The sequence below is a fragment of the Aythya ferina genome, assembly GCF_964211825.1.
Source record: "Aythya ferina genome assembly, chromosome: 14".
Taxonomy (NCBI): Eukaryota; Metazoa; Chordata; class Aves; order Anseriformes; family Anatidae; genus Aythya; species Aythya ferina.
In genome coordinates this window covers 5,945,821-5,968,962 of record NC_140312.1, presented here as the reverse complement: position 1 = coordinate 5,968,962, position 23,142 = coordinate 5,945,821, and the positions used below count along the sequence as shown (strand labels likewise).

The 23,142-nt window shown below is 62.6% G+C and overlaps 1 protein-coding gene across 1 annotated transcript; it reads right to left on the bottom strand.

Annotated features, from left to right (window-relative positions):
* Window positions 1–4,847: 4,847 nt before the first annotated feature.
* On the bottom strand, window positions 4,848–22,054 carry NDST1 (N-deacetylase and N-sulfotransferase 1). The gene is made up of 15 exons (XM_084535646.1): window positions 21,932–22,054; window positions 13,200–14,121; window positions 12,344–12,826; window positions 11,966–12,053; window positions 11,569–11,723; window positions 10,282–10,467; window positions 9,910–10,038; window positions 9,599–9,781; window positions 9,187–9,283; window positions 8,920–9,043; window positions 8,556–8,730; window positions 8,166–8,336; window positions 7,473–7,582; window positions 6,798–6,900; window positions 4,848–6,629 (listed from the first exon to the last, which is right to left on the bottom strand). Exons 2-15 carry the CDS (start codon window positions 13,707–13,709, stop codon window positions 6,510–6,512), a joined length of 2,634 nt encoding a protein of 877 aa, XP_084391772.1. The 5' UTR covers window positions 13,710–14,121; window positions 21,932–22,054; the 3' UTR covers window positions 4,848–6,509.
* Window positions 22,055–23,142: the final 1,088 nt, after the last annotated feature.

Genomic DNA, 23,142 nt, shown 5'->3' with positions numbered 1-23,142 from the left:
ATGCTGCTTGCTGCCTGAGTCATCGGCCGTGGCCAGCCCAGAGCGAGGCAGAGCCGGGCCTGAAATCCTGAAATCTGGCCTCTTTTTCTCAGAATCCATGCGAAGAGCATGAGAAAAACGCTGGGGGAAGGGGAAGCACCGAATGCGCCAGGCTGCTCAAATCTCCCGTCCTTCAAAGAGCCCCGACCGGAGATAGGGGCAAAGGTGGGGGGGGCTCCAACTGATGGGGACAGCCATGGGGAGCCCCCTACCCCCACCACGGGGCTCCAGAGACCCCCCAGTGTCCCCTGCTGCTCCCCACGGGGGCTGTGAGCGGGAGGGGGCCGGCAGGCGGGTTGGGGAGCGGGGTGCTCATGTGGCCACCAGCTGCTTGGAAAGCATTCCCTGGCTCCAGGTCAGAAGTACAGATTTTTATAATTATTAGCCCTCGGTAATTTACCATAAAATATTTATTCTGGCTCGCTCCGAGGCGTTTGAATCGTGTTGGGTCTGCGTGTGCATGTGGAGGCTGGGTGCTCTGCTCCCAGCCCCGAGGAACACGCACGGGGCTGTGTGTGGCCCCGGGCAGAGACCCCCAGCAGCAGCCCAGGGTGGGGTCCGGCCCCCCCCTCCCGGTCCTATATGTCCCATATCCCCTCCCCATTGCCGCAGGGCCCCCCGCAGCCCATCCTGGACCCACAGCAGCTGTGGGAACACCTCCTTCTCTGGTGGCCTTGGGGACAGCGTGTGGCAGGGCTGTGGCTTCGCACACAGCCAGGACCCGCATGGCACCGGGTAGGGGAGCAGGCAGGGGATGCCCTGCTTGGAAGGGGCAATGAGGAGAAACCAGCCCAGGAAGGCTGCTGGGGGCACAGGGTGGGGTGGGGATGGTGGGGAGGGACGAGGTGGGGAGGGGCCGTGTGTCCCCCCCCAGCTGGAGGTGAAGCACAACGGGCGCTGCCCGTGGCATCCGAGAGCGCCTGGGTGGTCGCTGGGGCAGGGCTGGGGGTGTCAGGTTTTGGGGATGGGCTGGGGGGTCTGGGGGGGCTCAGCAGTGCTGAACCCACTGTTTGGGGCGAGGGGGATGTCCCCCAGCACCCCTCCCAGCAGGATGGGGCCCCGCGGGCAGGCGCAGCTCTCCGAGCCCCCGCGGTGCGCGGGGAGGGACTGGAGGGGAAACTCAACCCAGATGTGCGACAGCGGGAAAGCCTCGGCGATCCCCTGCCTGCACCTAGGGCTGGAAGTGCCGCTGGGCACAGCCCTGCCCCTGGCTGCAGCTTCGCCTCCCTTGCTCCCCGGGTGCCCTGCCGAGGAGCCGTGGGTGCTGTCCTGGGGAGGAGGCAGAGAGGGACCCGTGGGGATGCTCCGGGATGCTCCGAGTAACACCGAGCCTTGGGGCAGGGATGCGAGCAGCCCCTGGTGAAGGGGATGAACCACGGAGATGGGTGTTTGGGGTTTGGTTCTGCAGGCCAGCAGTGTTGGCTGGGTGACCAGGTCGGCCCCCACAGTGTTTCCTGCCTAGCAGACAGCCGGGCACGGGACGCCGTGCGCTCCCCTGCTGCCTTCCTGCATTATTAAAGCCGCATCTCCTATCAGCCCCTATCTTTTTCCACGGGCACTGCACCTCCCAGGAGACTCCCGGCCCTGGCTGTGCCAGCAGCAGGGGCAGGACTCGCAGAAGGTGCAGGGAGCACCCATGGCACCTGGCGCTGGGACACCTCGCCCCCAAATATCCCTCTCGTGCCCTGTGCCAGTGATGCAGGACGCAGCCCCCAGCGCTGCTTGCTGCACACACAGCAGCACCACAGCTCTGAAACCCCTCAGCCAGCCCCGTGCCCTGGGTATCTAAATATATACATATATTTACAGGAGGTGCATGGTGCAAGCAGCTTTCCGGAGACTTCGCAGCCGAGGGGTCCGTGACCTCCCAGGAAAAAATCCGCGGACATTTTTCAGATACCAGGCTCCGGCGTCGCTTCATGGCAACATGCAACTACGTCACTTGGGGTCACGGGACATCAGAAGAAATATTTTGCATGGCTCTCGTTCAAGGAGAGGCTCTTCCTTGATTACTCTCTCTAAACAAACCCGGCCTCACTGTAGTTCTCCTGGAAAGCTCTCCAGGCACAGGGCTTCTTCCCCGGCACCGTCGGGTCCGGGCACGGGACCTGGAGCCCCGTGGGAGGCTTTGGGATGGAGCTGAGAGTGGGGCTGCCCCCGAGCTGATGCTCCAGGTGTGTCCCTGAGGGCAGGCAGACTGAAATCTTCACATCACCTGGATGTGACCTCCAGCCAGCTGGTGCTGGGGAGGCTTCCCTGCGGGGAGCAAACAGCCCCCCAGGATCTGGTGACTGCAGTTATTTACGGGGTGCAAGCACGCCCCTATTGCGCCCTGCGAGGGAGCAGCTGCCGTGGCTCTGCCCGCTGCAGGGCTGCAGCCCGGGCAGGTTTGCTCTTGCCCTGCTCGATGCTTCCACGCAGCTCCGGAGGCCGGTTCCTGGTGGCAGTCACTCTCATTTCTACCAACAAAGCTCTGCAAAGCTTGATTTCAAAGCTCGCACAGTGGCACATCCACCCCGGCCCCCTGCACCCCTGTGCTGGCTCGAGATGCTGCAAAGCCCAGCCCCAGCCCCTGCCTTCCTCCTCGCCCCCCCAGGAGGCTCGGCAAGACACGTTTATGGGTTTTTCTAAGTCAAGCGAGGCTGCGAAGCTGCAAACTCCGCTCTGCTCCCTCCTTTATGAACAGGACATTCAGGCACTCCCTCCCCGGGCCGCGCACCGTGCGGCTGAGCCGCGCTCCCTGGTAGCAGATGGGGGAGCGGGGGGCCATAAATCAGCCGGCTCACCAGCCCTCTGAGCAGGCAGATCTCCCGGGCAGAAACCCGTGAATCTCACGGCTTCCCTCTCCTCCTGCAGCTCCCGCTCCCCCTCGAGAACCTTCCGCGGGAGCTTTTGGAGCCGGGCTCCTCCGTCCCCTCCTGCCAAGCCCCGCTCCTGGCGGCCAGAACGGCAGCACGGGGCTGTCGGGAGCACCGCGCTTCTCCCGGACAGAGCCTGGCCCCGACGCGGCTCTGCTGAGGCCGTGGGGTGCCCGGCACCGTGTACCAGATTTTTGGGCACCGCTCCTGCACCGGGGATCCTCCGGAGCACCCCTGTGCACCCCCGAGCACCCAGGGAGGATGCAGGATGCGCCACGGCATGGCCAGGGGATGCGTCAGGATGCAGGGATGTGCCAGGCACGGCTCGAGGTGGCCTCGTGGAGGGACTGAAGCCCCATGTGGCTCACTGAGGGCATCGAGTGCCCGCAGGGGGAGGCCGGAGCACCCCCGGGTGCAGCGGTGCCTGGTCCCCCAAAATGCTGGCCGGGGCTCCCGCTTCTCCCCGCAGCGCCCCGCCAGCCCCAGCCGCTCCAGCCCCTGGCCCCTGCCCAGCCCGGCCCGGATTTCGCCTCGTTTGCACATTTTCCACAGACGCAGGAGCTGGAAAACACCCCCGGTGCCAAAGGGCCAGGGGAGGTCGGAGCCTTCCTCCTGCCTGCTGCCCTCCTCCTCCTCCTCCTCACCCACACGCTGGGGCTGCTGCAAGGCGCTGAGCCCGGAGGCGCATCCCACAACGCCCCAGCCACCCCATCCAGCTCCTGACCCCGTTAATTAACAAGCAATTAACTCCGGGCAGCAGCTGGTGCCACCTGCAGCAGGCTGGATGAGGCGGGGGGGTGCACGGCCCCAAGCTGGCAGGGGACAAGGGGACCTCGTGCCACCACAGGGCAGGGGCTGAACCACCTTCTCCCGAGCAGGTCCGTTTTGGGGAGAAAACCCCGTGGAACGGGCACAGGGCACGTGGCTGGGATTTGCTCCAGCACAGCTGAAAATTAAAACCCTAAAGCAGAGCGGGCAGCCCCGGGGCAGGCAGCGGCCCCCTCCTCTCTGGCCCCGCACATCGTTTGTCACTCGGACAGGTTCAAACAAACCCCGCCGCTGCCCGGCTGGGATTAATTAGGCTCCGGCTTCGTTTCCTCCAGCTTTCTGCAGGGGCCGGGGAGGAGGGGGAAGGCAGCAGCCAGGCAGGCTGGATCTGTAGGAAAAAAGGCCAGGGGGGCTCCCCAGATGGAGCCCCCAAAGCCCCAGCGCTTATGGCCGTGAAGCTGTGCTGTGCGGGGCAGGGTTTTGGGGTCCGGGGCAGGGTTTTGGGGCACCGCAGGCTGTCCCTGGGGCTCCTGCAGCTGTCTCTGCCCGGTGTGTGAATCATCAGCACCCCAAAAACTAGGTTGTGCCCCAATTTGGGAGCAGGGGGAGCACAGGGTGGTCCCAGCTGAGGGGACACGAGGCCGGGGAACGGGGCCAGGCTGCGGGTGCTCGCCGTGGGCTGTGCAGCGCGGCTGGGTCCAGCGCTAGACGGCTGCTGCCACCTCGTGCATGGAGCCGTGAGGCTGCTCCCAAATCCACCTCTTTCCTCCCCAAATCCTCCCCCAAGCCCTCGGGCTGTCCGGGGCCATAACCACCAAAGCAGATCTGTGCCATGGGAACGGGACCGGGTCCAAAGGGGCCAGGTGCCACCCCACAGCACCCCCGGCCTCCATCTGAGCACCGGGGACCCCCACGGGGCACAGACCTCAAGGAAAACGAGGCTGGGGGCCTCGCTCCCTCCCTGCTTGTGCTTGGGGGAAAAAAGGGACACGGGGCCCTGCGAGCCCCAGCACAGCCCTGGTTCCCCCCACCTCCTCCAGCCCCTACACGGGTGCTGCTCCTGCCCAGCACCCCCAAAAAGCTCCGACCCCACGCAGAAATGTTGGAAACCAGGAGCTCTCCTGGAAACGCAGGACGTCCCCTTCCAGCCAGAAGAGCAGGGAACGAGGCCAAACCAGCAGCTAAAACCAGCGCACCCCCTTTTATTTTTATTAGCAGTCAGTTCAGCAGGACCTTACAGCAGCGACTGGGACGCTCTGAACGCAACCCCGGGGACGGGCTTGGACGGAGCCGAGGAGCCGACGGAGCACAGCGGGGGCTGGCTTGAGTCCCCAGCACCCCGAATTCATCCGTGCGCCCCCAAATCTCCCTGGGGCTGGAGACAGCACGCGTCCTTCCCTCCTCCCCGTCCTCTCCCGTACCTTTGGCTGCTCCTCCGGCGATGCTGTGCTGCCCGGGAGGGGGGCAGGCAGCCCCCTGGTCCCCACGGGAAGGGGGTGCCCGCGCTGCGCCCCAAAACCAGGCAGCTCGGGGCCGCACAGCACCCAAATCCCCTCCCTGCACCCCAGCTGCTCCCTGCCCCAGCCTTTGGCACACGCATCCCGGAGAGGCCACGAGGAAATTGAGGCATTGAGGCCCTTCCCCACAGCAGCCCAGTATGGCTCAGTGGGGGCACTGGTGCACTCACACACACGCACACACGCTCACACTCACAGCCTGGGATGGGGACGGGGACGGGGACACGCTGGCAAACCCCGCTGATGAGAGGTGGCAGCAGACACCCAGACACACGGACGGGGGGCGAGGGAGAGGCAGAAGCGGGGCTGCAGCTCCTGCACGTCACCGCTGCGGTCTGGAGCCACGGCTGTGCTTGGGAAACCTGCCCCAGTGTCCCCCCCCCACACCCTCCCCGATTTTTGTCCGCGTCGCGTGTAACAGCTGAGACCACGTAAAACCCTCGGGGTTCAGGTACAAATTCTGGCACCGAATTAAAACAAAACGAGAACGAACCGAGCCCTCCCCTCCACCCCCCCACCCCCCCCCCACGCCCCGACGTTATTAAAATACTTTTAGCTTTTAATATTCAAGAGGTTCCAAGTTCTCAGCATCCTTCCGACTGCAGTTATCTCAAAGTCTGCCCCGTCCCGCAGGCCGCCGGGCGCCTCGGGGCTGTACCACAGGAACCACCACGGGTGTAAAACACCTCGGGCAGGGGCTGCGAGCACCCCGCACCCTTCTTCTGCTCCGCAGCGGTGCCCCCGCACTGCTCACGGACCGGGAGGAGGAGGAGGAGAGTGAAAAGGAACGGAGACGACCAAGGAAACAGCATCCGAGTCCGTGAAACAAAACGGCGCCTTTCTTCCCGATTTTTAGAGCTGGGTTTGGGGGGAATTCCAGAAAATCCCCGATTCCTGCCGTGAGGGGCAGGGTCACTTCGTGTGTCGGCTCTCCAGCAGCTCCTCTCCTCTGCTCCAGCTCAGCACCAGTCACCTCCAGCATGCCCGGAGCTGCTCCTCCCTCCATCGCCTACTTGGAGGCGCAGAACAGCTCTGCCGCCGCTCGCAGGCCCAGGGGACTCAGGGCCAGTTTTGGGCTGAGAAAGGGGGAATTTGTGCCAATTCCCAGCTTCTCCCATCAGAGCGGGACGGGAAAGGACCTCACCACCAGGCCCCGGAATTAAAAAGGAAGAAAACGAGAAACAAAACGGCCGTGGGGCAGGCGGGGAGGTGCCAGGAGCCCGGTGCCCAGGCAGCCCTGCTCGGGGGCCGCGGGGGGGCTGCGGGGGTCCCCTGGAAGGTGGCAGCTGGATATTGCTCAGGGCCGTGTTGGTGCTGGGGGCGGCAGCTACCTGGTGCTCTGCAGCTCCTCCCGCAGCCAGGTGGGCAGAACCTGCCCCATTTTGTACAGGAGCTTGGAGAGCTCGATGTTATGGTCCCGGTAATAGTCCCGCAGGAAGGCTCGCGACTGCAAGGGGAGGAGAAGGTGGAGGAGGGTTAACGGGGCGGGACGATGCGCCCAGCCCCGACCCCAGCACCCGGCAGGGCCCTGCCCCATCCCAGCTCCCACCCTGCCGCGTGTTTCGGGCACAGCACCAGCAAAACCACCGTCCCGGGAGGCTTTCTGCGTACTCACATCCGAATCCATCTCGGGGTACTTCCTCCCTTTGCTCTTCCCCAAGCATTTGGTTTTCCCTCCTTCCAGCAGCTGACACCAGAAGCCTTTCTTTGGGTCAAACCTGTGAACGGAGAGCTCTGCCTCACCCAGGGCTCCCTGCCCTAGCCTTCCCCAGGGCTGGTGGCAAGCCCCGCTGCCCGGCTGCTGCTCCGGAGCCTCATTTTAATTAGCAGCCCAGCTAACAGCTCATTAACGACCAACCTGTACAACAGGTTTTCCCTACAGCCGGACAAAAATGCATTTCTTACTTACACTGCCCTGCTGCGAGGAAGCGCGGGAGCTGCGTGGGCTTTTGGCTGGTATTTGCTGTGCCCTCCAGCCCTGGACACCCTCAGCACCCCGCAGAACCCTGGCCCACACTCAGGGTGGCCAGACATGCAGGCCAGACCAGCACAGAGGTAAATTACTGTGTTTTTCTAGGAGCTCTGAAGGGTTCTGCTTCCTATGGTGGACTTCGGTGTCTGAAAGTGTTTTCGGTGTCTGCTCCAAGCTCCCAGGGGCCGGGTGCTGCCCCGGGACAGCTCTGTGCTCCCGTTTCCCCGAATTTACGGGAGCAACGCCCTGCTCTGTGCCCTGGGGAACAGCAGGTTCCCTCTCCAGGCCGAGGGAGGGATTTCTCAGGGCGGGACTTACGCCAGAGTTTTGTGGTAATCGATGAAGTTGGTCACCCCGAGGAATTTCTGGACTGTTTCCATCACTTTGGCAGGTTCTGTTCGGAGCAGCTTGCCGTCCAGGACAAGAATCTGCGAGGAAGAAGGCAGGGCTGTGAGGTTTCCACCTCCCGCTGGCTCCCAGCCCTGCTCTCCTGAGGCGTAACAACGCCTGCTCCTCTCTTCTTCAACGCTTCCCCAAGTGTTTTGCCACCTCAGAGCCAAATCTGCCACGAGTCTGCGCAGCCTCCCCTTTTGAATGCCAAGGGTGAACATGTCCAAGTGCTCACTTACCTTGGCTGCTGGAAAATTAAACGCAAATAAAAGTCAGAGCCAGGATCTACCCAGGACAAGATGAGAGCTTCAGCTCAGGGCTGTCCAACCCACAGCCAGCCGGGATTACATTACAGCAATTATGCCAGAACCAGACAGCTAACAGGCCTCGTAAGGTTGAACGACGATGGAAAAATCATTCAGGAGCTGGGCAGCATCGCCTGACGCGGCCCCTACACCGCCAGCAGCACACTCTGCCTCCCCACGCAGGTCACAGCAGGGTCGGGATCTAGCCCCGATTACCCCTGAGGGCAGCTCGAAGCCAGGAACAGCTTGGCTTGCTATTTTTGTCCCGCTCCAGTGCTGCGGTGAGGCTGGCGGGCGAGCGGGGTGCCGTCCCTACCTGGTTGGCGTGGAAGCTGTTGAGCCAGCGCTCGATGTGCGTGGCGTACCAGCCCGGCACCAGGCAGCGGTTCTGCAGGGCCCGGAGCTTGGCAGCAGCCTCGGGCCCGGCCGTGATCACCTCGTGGAAGGTGTACTTCAGGGCCACCGGGTCGTCGTGGGCTCGCTGGTGCTGTCAAACACGAGCAAGGCGGGGTTGTTCCCGGAGCAGACACCCGCGGGACCCAAACCCCGGGCTGCCCACGAAGCTCTGCAGCTCCTCTTGAGCTTCCCGCTCAGCTCGGTGCCAAAAATCAGGGATCCTGGAGCCAGCCCAGGTCCCACACCGAGCTGGGAGGGGGAAGCTCGCAGCCCAGTGGGAGCTGGGGGCGAGGCAGGGCAGGAGGCTCACCTGGTACCAGGAGTAGGCTCGATCTGCAGGGTTGATGAGGATGGTGATGACTTTGGCCTTGGGCAGCAGGGCCGCAGCTCGCCGGGGAGCAACTTCGGAGTCAAAGTAGTTGGCACTTTTTTCAAAGTAGAAATCGGAGGTGGTGTTGGAGGGGATGGGGAAGAACTCCATGTACCTGGGGGACGGCAAGGGGCAGAGCTGTGTGGGATCCGTCCCACCTTGCAGCAGCCGGGCTCCCCCAGCCCCTCAGCCCAGAGCCCAGTGGCTGTGAGGGTGATGGGAAACCCCCACGACGATGCTCCTGCTCCCAAAGGGCTCAGCACTCCCAGCTCTGCCCCCGTGGCAGGGAACCACCAGGACCTACCAGTCAATGCCCTTGTGGTAGTTGTGTCCGTTGAAGAACTGTATCTCCTCGAAGGTCTCTGAGCTGGGGTAGTTGCTGCTCAGGTCCGGGTGCATCCCCAAGAAGAGATAAAGGGCAGTTGTTCCTTCAGACAGAGAAAACTGGAGCTGATTTGGGCCAGACCTGCTTTGCTTTGGGTCAGCAGGGCCGAGCGGAGCTCGCCGTGGGGTGCAGGGGACCCGGCATGCCTCTTGGCATGCACACAGCACGGGGGGTGCAGGGAGGTACCTGTTTTTTGGGGCCCGATGATGAGAAGCTTTGGGAAGCGGTCGCAGGTCTTTTCTTTGGACCAGATGTCTTTGTGCCGCTTGTCCTCACAGGGATCCTGAAACACAGAGGAGGAGGAGGAGGAGGGTCAGAGACCAGGCAGCCTGGACGGACCCTACACTGCGACTCAGCTGCTCGGGCAAAGCACTGGGGTTATTTCCAGGTCAGTGGGGCAAATTCTGCCCTGAAACTGCCCGCAGAACCACAGAGAGGTGGGAAAAAAAAACCACTTATCCATGGGATCACAGGAAAATGCAGGCTGGGAGGAAGCTGAGGAGGCCACTCAGCCCAACCTCCTGCACAGATCAGGGCAGCTATGCCCCCTTTCCCTCTCCTTGGGGCTTCAAACCGGGCTGCTCCCCCCGTTCCCTACCTGCCACAGCGGATCCTTCTCCTCGGAGAAGATCTGGAAGTATTTCTGTGCCAGCTGCACGGGCGGCAGCGTCTGCAGCTTCAGGTTGGTCCAGGAGTTGAGGAAGCGGACCAGGTGCTTGAAGGTGTACAAGCCCAGGCGGTCGTTGCCGTAGTTGGACAGATGGGTCATGAAGATGCTGATCTGAAGAGGAGGGGGTGCAGCAGGGCTTAGCAGAGCCCCACCCGCCCTGCACCAACAGCCCCTGCTCTGGCTGGGATTGTTGGGGACACTGCTTTCTGTGCCACTGTCCCCAGGCAGGCAGTACTCACGGGGTTGAGGAGCACGGTCAGGAACAGCTCGCCCCCGTTGATGATTTTGTCCAGCTCGCTGGAGCCCCCGGGGTACTCGTTGTAGAAGATGGTGTGCGTGAAGAGCCCGCAGGTTTGCCGGGGGAGGACCTGGGGTGAGGGAGAGACGTGTCTGGAGCAGGTGGAGGAGCCGGGGCAAGGAAACAAACAGCCACACGGCCTCCTCCTGGAGTTTGGGGCTGGATCCCAAACTAGCAAGGGATCCTCGATCCCTCAGCCTCCTCCAGCTGGGGCTGAAGTAGCCGAGCCGCCCAGAAACCACACAGCAAGATTTTGGAGAGGAGAATCTCCTGCAGAGGAGAGAAGCAGCAGAGCTGCAGCCCGGCCACCTACCATGATGCCGTTGTGGATGAAGCCGCGACGGTAGCGAGCGGGTTTCAGGTGGGGGTACTCCTCCGTGCTCGTCACTTTGATCGACCAGACCTGCTTCCAGGCTTCGTACAGCTGCACGTGCACGGGGTAGACACCCGAGTGGTGGGGGGCCACCGCGTACCCCATGTCGGTGGGGATGCCGTGCTCCTGCAGGGGAAGGAGCAGGGACTGGGTGAGCAGGGAGATCCCAAAACCGCAGCCTCCCGGCTCAAACCAGCCTCCCCCCAAGAACTGCCCAGCTCCAAGCACCTGGACAGCAAGCAGGGCAGGTTGTACCCGTGCACCCTCTCTTAACCAGGGCAGTTTCCAGAAAAAGGGGGTCCAGGAGCAGGCACACTGGGTGGACACTTGCTGCTCCTGGACTTTCCTCACCTCTGCCATCTCATCATTGAGGCCAGCACCAGCAAAGCTCGTCAGTGGAGACCGAGCAGCCAAAGCTACACAGGGCTGTGGTGCTGGTGTACAGCAGGAGATATAAAGCAACGTGGAAATTTTAAGCTGGACACCATGCCCGTCTCTTTCAGCACAAGTCAAGATGGTCCAATCCCTCTCTTTAATTAAGCACCTCTAATTAACAGACAGGGAATTCATGTTGGCCTGAAGAGCCGTCTCTCAGGCCGTAGGACCCAATTTGTTATTACTGGGTCTGCCCTTACTGGGCTTGGATTGACGACGGTCATGAGCAGCTCAGTGGATCACAGCATGACTTGGTGTCAACGCTGCCTCTATCCGGGCCCGATCCAGGTTTTTCCAAGAGGCCAGACGATCCCCAGCCAAGCCAAAGGTCAGAGCCTGCCCTTAGAAAGCCAGCGAGTCCCTCAACACCTCGGCCTGCAGAGGGAGTTCCCCGCAGCCGGCGCCTCCCCGACGCAGCCGCGCTGACCCCGCTCCGGGATGCCACAGGGGCCAGCGCCAGGGCAGCATCAAACCACACCGCGCCGAACAGAAACCTCAGGCTTGGGTGAAGTCCAAGGCACAAACCCAAGCGGCTGCTTCCCTCCGTAGCCCTCTGGGTGTGCTCTCTGCCTTCCCACTAACGCTGCCCCAGGGCAGGCAGCGGTGCTGGCCATGTGTGTGCAGCTGCAGCCATGCAGGGGGCAACGTGGGGACACTTCCACGGCCCAGCTGAGGGGCCACAGCGGGCCAGGCCATCGCCTCGGATCCTGCAGCCTACAAAAGCTCTTTGTAACCCCTCGCCCCATCCCATCCCGGCCCCATAAGCGCCCCCGCCGGCGGCGTCTTACTCACGACAGCGAATTTCTTGTTTAGGGTCATCTGCTCGGCCAGCACCGACTGGTTGTGGAAGAGGTGTGGCTGCATGTGGCTCCACATGTGCGGGAACCACCAGAACTCCTTCACGTAGGACAGCAGCAGGTCGTCGCCTTCATCCTCGGCGTCAGTACCTGCGGGGATGACACTTGCTGTCACTGCAGGGTACACAGAGCTGAAGGGAACCCTGGAATAGGGCAGGGAGCAGCTCACGTGGAGATAGGGAATGGGTATGGGGTCCTAGCATGGGGTGCCAGCTGCAAGGGGCGCTCTCGGGGGAGTAAAGAGGCTTCTGGACTGGGGTGGTGTCGTGCAGCCCCTCTCCGCTCCTTTTTGGATTGGGATTTTTGGATTCACAAGCCCTCGGCCCCCTCACCTGTGTGGAAGAATTTCCCTGAGTATCCCAAGTTGAAGGTGAAGTTGGGGATGTGGGTGCGCAGCTCGTTCTGCGTGTCGAACAGCGCCTGCGAGGGGGGAGAGAGAGCACAACAACCTCAGCCAGGGGCAGCGGGGCACAGCCTCACCACCAAACCTGCAGCAAAGCGGGGCAAAAACCTTCACCCCTGAAAGCCCTGAGAAGGCTGCAGCGGCAGCACTCCAGGAAAGGGGCTCCCAGGGGCCAGAGGATGCTCTGAGGGCAGAAAAACTCATCCCCGGAGCCAGCAGCATCCCAGAACAAGCACAAAAAGCTCCCGGACTCCCCCCCAGCCCCACGCAACCCCCCGCCCACCCAACCAGGACGTAAGAGCAGCACCTTGACGTCTTCCACCTTCATGCGGGTGCCCTCCTTGCCCACGAAGATGTCGTCGATGTCCACCAGGATGTAGCGGTCGAGGGGCAGCGAGAGCCTCTTGCCCGTCAGGAAGGAGACGGCGTCGACGAAGACCAGCTTGTGCAGCCAGAAGCTGAGGTTGTTGCCGAAAAGCACCCTCTGGATGCCGTCGTGGAGGCCCAGGTCCTGCATCACCGTGGTGTGCAGCGCCGCGTCCACGCTCATGTGGGGGATGGACTCGGCCGACTTGGTTTTGGCCAGGAGGACGGGCTCGTAGGTGGAGTGGTTGGACTGGAAGACGGTCCAGTCCTCGCCGGGCAGCACGCCCTTCTCCACCTCGCTGGGCCGCGTGGTGTACAGCAGGGGCGACTTGGGGTTGATGCTGCAGTCCTTCAGCGCCAGGTTGGAGTGGAGGAAGAGGGGGAAGCCCTTCAGCTGCGCGCTCAGCAGGCTGTTCTCGTTGGCCTGCCGGGGGAGAGACGGGTTAAATGAGGCAGGGCAGAGACGGGGAGGCAGGGGAAAGGGTGTTTGGAGAGCCCAGCGCCACGTAGCTTTGCTTTTTGTTGTTTCTAGTCTTTTTTTTCTCGGCCCCGCAGCCCGGCCTGGCTCTGCAGGGGGCTCCTGCCCACCCCAGGCGTGTTCCCTCACCCTGTGCCCCTGCCAGGTCCCTCCCCCCTTCTCTCCCTCACCTGCAACCATCTGCAGACCCGCCTTTCCCACCCCCTGCAGCGCCTCAACAGCGCAGGGGGACCTGCAGAGGGACAGCCCCGGGCCAAACTCATCCCCAAACCACCACCCTGCTGGCTCCGGCCCCTGCTGCAGCAGCTCAGCCCCGCACCTTGAAGAAGCCGATGATGCCCACGCCGTACTCCACGCAGTATTTGTCCAGCAGCTCCCGGTTCCAGGCGTCCAGGTTGACGTACTTGAGGATGTTCTCGTAGATGATGAGGGCGAAGCGCCCGCGGTCCTTGTCGGTCAGCGTGGGCATGTCCCCCTTCCCCGGGGCGATCTCTGTCCTGTACTTGAAGCGGCTCGACTCCAAAATAGCCACGATCTCCTGGCCCAGCTGCGAGTAGAGGCTCTCCACGAACACCAGCACCAAGGGGTCCGTGCGGGAGGAATCGGCCACCTTCAGGGCCTTCAGCGGCAGCAAGCGGGAAGGGGCGACCTTGGGTTCATCGCAGTCCGGCCCCGGCACGTCCCCGGAGGGCTCCAAGCCCCTTTTCCAGCCATATAAATAATAGGCCGAGACGAAAACGCTCAGCAGGCAGAAGGCGAAGAGCAGCAGCAGCACCACCTGGGGAGACACCTGGCGGATACCCCTCCGCGCCCTCGCCAGCACGCTCATCCTTGCATCCACGGGCGAGTCGGGGCCCCCCCCAAAAGCCCTGCCCGCTCCCCTCCCCTCTCCAGCCCCAGGGGAGGGGAAGAGACGTCCACCACCGCCCCGATACGAAAAGGAGCCGAAGGAGCTGGAGCAAGGCGACTAAGAAGAAATTAAAAAGCCCCGCGGGGCGCCCGTGCGCGCGCAGGCTCGCTCCCCTCCGGCAGCCCGGCGTCCCTCGCCGCCCGCTTCATGTCACCATGGCAGAGGCGCCGAGGGTCCCCGTGGCCAGCCGAAATCCCGGCGGCAGCGGCCGCGGCCCCGCAGCAGCTCCATGGGCTCAGAGGGGCGAGGGGGCGGCGGGCGGCCTCGGCGCGGCGCTGGGCGGGCGGGCGCCCATGGCGGCTCCCCGGGGCTCCCGGCTCCGCGCGCTGCCCTGCAAGAGAGAAAAAAGGGGTGAGAGGACAAAGAGGGGGGCACGGAGAGCGCAGACCCACGCCTCGGAGGTGGTTTAGGCGGGCGTGAGGCTCCGGCAGCTCCCTCGGAGAGGTGCCGGCGTGCTGGGGCTTGCAGTGAGAGCGCCTCGAGCGCGCGGCGGGGCCGGGATGCTCGCGTGCCGCGAGGTCCCGGTGTTGGTGGGGGCACCAGGGGGTCCCCAGCAGCCCCAAACTCGGCTCCGGGATCCGGCTGAGCCTTTCTATCACGCAGCAGTGCCGCTCCTCCCTGCCCTGCTGCAAGCACGTGGCCCACAGCCTTTTATTCTGTGCCGGTCGGGTCCCTCGGCACGCGCCGTGCCCGCTTTCTCCCCGCTTTATGGCACCCAGCGAGAGCCCGGCTGCTCCAGAAATAAAGCAGGAGCAGGGAAACCGAGCGCCCCTTGTAGATCCTGCGGGACCCCGAGCACCAGGAGGGGGAGGCTGGAGGCACAGAGCTGGCAGCGGGGAGAGCAGGGAGGTCAGGGGCTGGTACGGGGATGAAAGACCCCTCTGGACGGCCGGGACCCCGCTGCCCTCCTCGCCCCACACGTCCCCGGTGGCAGGGGAGGGCTGAGGGCAGGCAGCCAGGCGCCGCGGGCAGATCCCACCAAGGTCAGCAAGACAAAGCCGAGGGGAACGCGAAGGCAAGCGGGGGTGTCCCCATGGAGCCAAAGGGACCTTGGGAATTGTTCTTTTTTTTTTTTTTTTTTTTTTTTTTTTCCCCTTTCCCTGTAAAAGGGCTGCTTAAAAAAAAAAAAAAAAAAAAAAAGAGGAAAAAAGGAATAGCTCCGGGCCGAGCCCCTTCCCCGAGGGAGCAGGCTGGGGGTGCAGCCAGGCAGGGCTGGGCTGGGGGCAGACGAAGCTAATCCGGGTGGTAACGGGATTAAACGTGGCCAGCTGAACGGGGATTACACGCTGAGGCTTTGCGGGGTAATCCTGTCATTCCTGCCCTTACCTGCTGCAGGGGCTGCCCCGCGCCCGGGCTGTTCCCAAACCTCCCGGAGAATGAAAAACAAAATAAAAAGGCCTGAAGTTTTGGGGAAAAAAAACAGCACCCAAACACGGGGCAGTGAGGGCAAGGGGTGGACACGGGGACACAGCGGGCACGGAGCTCACCCTTTACCCTACAGAGGTGAGCGCCAAGCCGAATGCCTCCCTCCTGGCCCCGAAACGCTCTGCTGGCACTAAAAATACCCTGCGAGGGCTTTTCTCTCCTTCATTTCCCCCCAGTTTCAAAACAAACAATCCAATGACACCCTTGCCTCTCTCCTGCCTCCCCGGGGAGTGAGGCTGCCCGCACCCGAGCCCCCAGCCCCGGTGTCCCGGGGGCTGCAGGAATCCCACTGCCTCCTCCCCAGGGAGCTAAGTGGGAAGAGAATAAGAAACTTAATGGAAAAAGTCGTTAATAAAGATGATTTTGTTGCCTGGATTTATTTCTCCCGTTACTTGCAGCCACCAGGAGTAACCCAGCAAGGGAGGAGGAGGATGCAGAGCTGCTGGGTCTGTTTTTGGGAGCACGGCACTGTCAGATCCCACTGCCAGCCTGCCGTGGGTTTGGGTCCAGGACAGAAGTTGTTCTGCACACCAACGGTTTTGCTCTATTTTTCTAAAAATAAAGAAACAAAACCGGAAGAGTAAAATAGGAAAACAAAAATAATCAAAAGAGCTGGCAAGGGGACAGCGGGAGCTAAACTTCCTCTTAACCTGGTTCTCAGAAGCTGCTCAGGTGCCTCCTGCAACCCACGGTGGTTACTGAAGAGACAGCAGCCAAAAACCCTGCAGCCCCAGCCCCACGTGCAGGGGCACAGCCCAGGGCAGCGTGGCACAGAGCGGGGCTAAACCAGAAAGGATTGCAGGAGGCAGGGCTGTGGAAACACCTCTGTCCCTTTGAATTTTGAAGGGCAGAGCTAAAAAGGGGGCAGAGGGAGAGGAAAGGCGTTCCCCCACGCGGGGAGCACCCGCTTGGCGGCTGGCTTAGCACCGGTGCTCGTAATCCGGGAGGCTGACAAACAGCATCAGCATCACGGCAGCCTGCGATTTACCGGGGGTGCCGCAGGTACAGGCAGCACGCATCGAGGTGGTGCACGAGCCCTGACCTCAGATCAATCAGCTGGCCCGGCACTGGGGGTGAGCTCCGAAAGGAGGGAGTGATGTGGCTGAGGAGGGGGCAAATCTCCCCCGTGCCTCCCTTGCACGGCTTCGGGAAGGGCTGCAGGGGATGCAGCCAGCACCGACCTTCCTGGGGGGCAGCCCCCAGCCCCACAAAGGGCAAGGACCCCGTGCCCAGACCCCAATCCCTGCAGCTCGCAGACCCCACGGCTCAGACAACCCGCAGAGATGTTCCCCAAACGTCCCACCCGCCCCACCGGCACCCTTCGGAGGCGCTGCCCCCCCGGGGACCCTTCTCCCTTCTGTCCCCCCAGATTTTGGGATGGGGACGTGGCCCCGGGATAACCACCGCGCTCCCGCACGTAAGCGAGCCCGCGGGGTTAAGCCTGGCTGGACGAGGATTTAGGGGCAGGACGTTAATTGCACTGCTCAGCTCAGCAATTTGGAAACACTTCTGCCCGCTCCAACGCCTCCCTTCGCCCCCCCAGAGGCCCTGGGGTCTCGCACAGCCCCACAGACACCCCAAGGATGGTGGGTGAGCCGTGAGAGACGCACGACGCCAGCCAGATCCCCCTTAAAATGTTTAAAATCCCTCTGCGGGGAGCTCCCTTCGCTCTGCCGGTGATATTTGGGCCGAAACGAGGCCGTTTTGGCCAAGCCGGCCCCGTTCTCGCCGAGGAGAGCTGCGCGGCCGCTACCGGGGCGGTTGGGTGAGGCCAGAGCAGGAGGGGCTCAGCCCCAGATTACGCACGGGCTGCTTAAGTGCTTAGCGAGCAGTAGTTACAGCACCCCGGGGATGGGGACAAACTGCTCACCGTAGGATGCTGGCGTGGTTGGCCCCGTCCCGCGGCCCCAAAAGGTGTGAAATTCAAAATAAAAAAGGACAAAGGCGGCCACGGGCGGCCCCCAGCTTCACCCAAGGGGAACAAAGAGGCAGGAGACGACAAGGTGATTTTGGGGGCTGGAATTGGGTGATCTTTAAGGTCCCTTCCAGCCCGAGGACACCATGTGGAGATTTGGGGACTGAACCCAGCTCCAGGAGCCCAAGGCCAGGCTAGAATCGGGGCTCCCCCCAGAAAGGCAGAGGAGCTCTGTAGGTTCCTCCTCCTGGCGTGGGTTTTTTGCCCTTGAAGCCTCAGGAACGCCTGCACTCATCAGGAACCTGTGTTAGGAAGGGGAGCCTGGGGAATTCGCCCCAACCCTAATTGAAAGAGACGCTTAACGAGGAGAGTTTCTTTTGTCTGTTAATTGAAACGGGTTCTGACTGACAAAACTCTCCGTGAATTTTAAGTGGGTTCACGGGGGAAGGAAAAAATCCCCTCGATGAATCAGATTGTACTGCTTTGAAATGCGCCGTGGCCGTTCTCCTGCTTCTCCGAGTGTCCAAGAGCCTTTCTGGATGAGCAGGGTCTGAATTTCAAGCACCTTCAAGAAGAGAAAGGACTGAAGGAAAATAATCTTACGTGAATTTTTACACTTCACAGGGAGCAGGCAAGGAGTCACACTGCACTGTCACCTGCTATGAGGACACCAACCCCAAAAAAACACCAATTTAAACCCCTCCAATGCCAACTTTTGCTATTTATATTTGCTATCCCTGGTCCTACAGCAAATTGAAGAGGAGGGAGGGCTGAGCTCAGGCTCTGCACAGCTTCTCCCCCACAAGCTGCCCCTTCCTCGCAGAGCCTTTGGGGATGCTCCCTCTGGTCCCTATCCACCCTGCAGCCAGGGGCAACCTCCCCGGGAGGAATTCAGCCTCCGAAGGGCCGGGGAAGCTCCAAGGAAGGCTGTGGCTCCCCAAATCCAGCCCCTCGGGGCAGGCTGGAGGGACGCTGCCCGGCCCAAGGTCGGGGGCCAGCCCAGGCAGAGGTCGGATCTTTTATTAGAGCGACGGAGGCAGTTGGGAAAGCTGGCAGGGCCGGGGCACGCGGGCATTCCTCCGGCCCCACAGCACATCTGCTTTTTCCTGAAGGTATTAGCCGGGCTAATAAAAGACATTACCTCTCCGCCCAAACTTTGCCACCCTTAAAATGTAGCAGAGGCGGCCGCGGTGCCCACCAGCCCCGGAGAAACACAAACAGAGCCCGGGAGCAGGTGCAGAGCACAGGGGGCACTTGCAGGATTTATTTCCAGCCTCTCACCCATCCCTGGTAAAGCCCGGTTTGTCCCCCGTAAGCGCAGCATCGGGGCTGCTGGTCCCCAGCCTGCACGGACCCGGGCAGGATCTCCACGTGCAGCCTGTTGCATCAGCTCTGCCTCATCCTCCTCCTCCTCTTCAGGGGCTCCGAGCAAACGCACGAGGAGTGATCCCACCCGCAGCACCCCGCTGCTCACGCTCACCCCAAAGCTCACCCCAAAGCAGCCCAGGAACCACCGAGGCTGAGCAGCCGCCCACCCCAGCCCACCCCAGCCCACCCCAGCCCACCCCAGCCCCCTCGCTGCCCAGCCTGCAGGCGCGGGCAGGGTTTTACGGCTGCGGATCGATTCGTCTGCTGCCAGCCCTGCCATTCCAGTCGATGGCTTTTTGCAGGGAAACAAAATGAATCAGCGGCTGCCGGCTGCCCTCTCCTTCCAGCCGCGCCGTGACTCACCCAGCCTCGCCAGGGGTCCGGCGGCGACGGTGGCTCCGCTCCTTCGTGCACCACAACGGGCACAGCGAGGGCGTGCGGGGGGCCCGACACACACAGTCCTCGTGAGGAGGCGCTTGGGGACCCCAAGGTCTGCGACAGGCCCTGAGAAAGCAGCGGCTGACGTCCCCTCCGCCCAGACCCCACGACACGACTACGCCCTGCCTCCTCCTGCTCCGAAACCACCTGCACGCACGGGGCAGGCACTGTAAAAATGGAAAAGGCAGCAGCAGCACCGCACCACCTCCTGGCACTGGAGGAGCCCAGGAGGAGGCCTGAGGTCCAGAAAGTCCAGCAGGGCTAACCACACACCATAGACTGGGAACCGCAGCCCTCCATGGCCATAAAGCCATCGCAAGATGTAGGCGCGATATTTCACCACGATGCAGCACGGAGAAAAATAATATTAATCATTCTCCCTTCGCTCCAGCCTAGTTTCTGACTTGTGAGGCATCTTCCTTGCTTCTGCTGTTGCCGTTACCACCAACAGCGCGTTAAAATCCGCCCTGCTTTACAGCACTGACAGCTCGACGTGGAAAGAAAAGGAAAGGAACGAGCCCACCTCTAACAGGCAGCCTGTTGAGCTGGGATGGATTTCCCATCCTCACCTCAAAGAGACACAAAACGGAGCCAGCAGCTTCCCAAAGACGCAGGAAATGGGGAAAGAGGGGAAACACGCAGCGTGTCGGAGCCCTGCCAGCACCGCCCGTGCCCCGCCGCAGCCAGGGGATGCAGCACGGGGGGGATCTGCCGGCTGCAGCCCCCAGGTGGGCTCACACAGGGTCTTGGGGTGATGTGTACCCACACACCGATGCTCCCACAAAGGGGCATCCCATACAAACATCGCTGCTGCCACCTTCGTCATTCCCCGTGCTCACACGGGCAGAGAGAAGATGCTCGGCCACCCCGCCAGAGGCCAGCGAGGATTTTTTTTTTTCCTGTCCTATCACGCCACGCACGTTTTTTTTGCTATTGTTTAATTTCCTTCTTCTCCTCCACCCACAGCAAGATCCCTCAGAAGCGAGGAGCTTATTTCCTATCGAATTCCTCCCGGCTGTTGGATTTGGAAAACACCCCCTTCCTCCGCCGTGCTCCCCGCGCGCGCGGCCAGCGGGAGCAGGCACGGAGCTCACTCAGCTCCCTGCTCGCGCCTCAGCCCCAAATCAGCCAGCTCAGCCCCGGTAAAACACACACACTGCTGAGACTGAAGGAAGCAAGATGCTGCTTTGTTGCAGGAAGAGCTGCTGGTTCAAGGCTGCCGCTGACAAAGCGCTGGCGAGCGCAGGTAGAGCGAGGACCCAGCAGGGACGTGGGGAGGGAAATCCCCTGCTCGCAGGAGGACCCCAGCCCGCCAGGAGGGGTGAGCTGACCCCACACATCCCCAGCAGCAGCCTCGGAGAGAAGCAAAGCCTTCCAGGTGACAGCAGTGGCCAAGCTGCACGGCTTCGGCACCGCTGGGAACCCCGGGCTGTTCCCCAGTGAGAGGGGACAACCTGTCTGCACAAAGGCAAAGGCGGAGACAAAAAACAAAAGATTTTTGGGCAGGAAAGAATACAGCTACGCATTAAAGTTCCGGGAGTTCACTCCTGGCTGACTAAATACCAGGATCTCCTCTAGAGGGGATTATAAGGTGCTTTCTGGAGACTCCAGCCAGAACAGCAAAGCCGCGCCAAGTGACAGGAGTGGACCATTACGGCGCTTCTTGGCTGCGCTGCTTGGATCTCCTTTAATCCTTTATTATTTTTAATTAATGTCGCTTATGCTCTTCGGGAGCGGGGACACCACAGGCCTCACAACCCACGCCTTTCACGCCCACGTTGCAGCTCGGCTCTGACCTCTCCCAGCGCCGGTTTGCATCATCCCCTGGTACCGCACAGAGGTCAGGAGCCCTTCGGAGCCCGATGCCCGGGCAGCTGCGGAGTGAAGGCATTCATATCCACCCTGCACGGCTCATCCTGCTCCCTCTGCTCTTCCACAGCCCCCAGTGCGGCACACTGGGGATGGAAAGCTTGGGGAACCCCAAGGGATGCGAGGCCTGATGGAGCCAAGAGCTTGCAGAGCTGTGAAGGTGCACAGGGGGTGGCGGGTTTGGGGAAAGCAAGCCCTGCTCCTCCTCACTCCCCATTAGCTCCATGAGCCGGGCAGCAGCAGAAGGACAGGAGGAGAGCCCAAACACCCGAACACAGGCACCTGCGTCGTGTCGTGGTGGTGAGTTGACCCCCAAACCTGTGGATCCCAGGGGAGCTCCGTGAGCCCCACAGCTTGGCCGGGTGCTGGCTGCAAGGGGCAGAGAGGTGGTGGCGCTGGGCACCTGCTGGGAGGGCGGCGGTGGGATGGAGACGTGTGGGGCCGGGCTGCGGGGCTGTGCTGAGAGACCGGGGGGCTTCCAGGCACGGCTCCCACTGAGAGGGGCCACGATGGGGAGAGGCACAGCACAGCGGGACCGGGACTGGGACCAGGACCGGGACCAGAACCGGGACCGGGACCAGCACCGGGTCCAAAACTGGGACCAGGACCAGCACCGGGTCCAGAACTGGGACCAGGACCGGGTCTAACACCAGGACCGGGACCAGGACCAGGACTGGGACCAGCACCAGGATCAGGACCAGAACCGGGTCCAGGACCAGGACCAGCACCGGGACCAGCACCGGGACCAGGACCAGGACCAGAACTGGGTCCAGAACCGGGACCAGGACCGGGACCAGGACCAGGATCAGGACCAGAACCGGGTCCAGGACCAGGACTGGGACCAGGACCGGGTCCAGCACCAGGACCGGGACAAGGACCAGTACCAGCACCAAGATCAGGACCAGGATCAGGACCAGGACCAGGACCAGCAGTACCGGATCCCCTCAGCCTCTCCCACCCGGAGCAGCAGCAGCCCCACCACCAGCAGCAGCAGCACCAGGCCGGAGCTCGGCGTCCCCGCGGCCTCGCCGCCCTTTGTCTGCGGGCCCCGCTCCTCCTGCCTGCTGCCTGCCTGCCCCCGTCCCCATTGCCGTCCCCGTTCCCTTCCCCGTCCCCGTTCCCGTACCTGCATGCCCGGCCGCGGGCCCCGCTCCTGCTCCGCTCCGCGCCGCCGCCACCGCCACGGCCCCGCCGCCGCCGCCGCTCGGCTCAGCCCAGCCCGGCCCGGCCCGGCCCGGCCCTGCCCCGCAGCCAGCGCCGCCCCCGGGCCCGCCTCCCGCAGCCTGCCCCCTGCGGGCCGACACGGCCGGGAATGGGGCTGGGGAAGGGGCTGGGGCCGGGGATGGGCCCCCCCGAGGTCTCCGTGCCCTCAGCACGGGGCCCGGCCCCCGCCGTTTGTCCCCACACGGTCCCAGTTTGGCGGCGGTCCCCGCCCCGTGGTGCTGAGGGGTCCGCGCTCAGCCCCTGTCACGTCGAGACACAGGGTGTTATCTTCAGCTGTGCCATGATCTCACCACAAAAAAGTCCCAAAAAGGGTCCCCCAAAGGGTCCCAAGCCACCCCCCGGGGCTGGGATGTGTTTGATCCCCTCAGTGAGGTTCCCATCGGGGCCCTTCTCCCACTGCTGCTCCCTGAGGCGAGCACAGCGGGGTGTCCTGAACGATGCAGCCCCAGCCGTGTTTGGTGTAATTGGTGTGCCGGGCTGCTGTCTCCCACAAAAAAGCCCTTTTATTTTTCTCTTTGCACACTCCACGTCACATTTTTGAAGCTGGTTAAGCCCAAGGTCGTCCCCGTCCTCCTCCCCAGCTGCAGGACCCAGGGCTGATCTCACAACAAATTCCAGCTCTCCCACCCCAACTCCAAGGTGTACATCTGAGGCAAGGGCTGGCTGCCTCCAGGACCCTTGTGCACACACAGATTCCCTTCATTCCTCAGAGAGGGGAAAAACAGGGGCTGCCGGGGGCTCTGCAGCCACGTGGAGACACAATCCCATCGGGAAGGAGTTTGTGCTGGGTGGCACGAGCTGCCCAGGTCGGGCTCGCCAGCACACACCGTGTGGCTGCTGAGGGCCCCGAGCAGGGCTGTGCCCACCCGTGGTACGAGGACCCTGCTTCCAGGGCTGGGTCAGCCCCTGGGGGCAGCCGATGAGGGGCTGGAGGGACTTTGGGGTGCTGCAGAAGGGCGCGAGGTAGCGTGGGCTCGTCTCAAAGCAGAGGAAATGCATGGAGCTGGATGAGCTGATTCGGAAACGGAGAAACAAGACAAAGCAGAGGAAGGAACAGCTGGGAGCTCCGCACCCGTCCGACCTATCCCCAAGACTCTGAGCTCCCATCCCGGA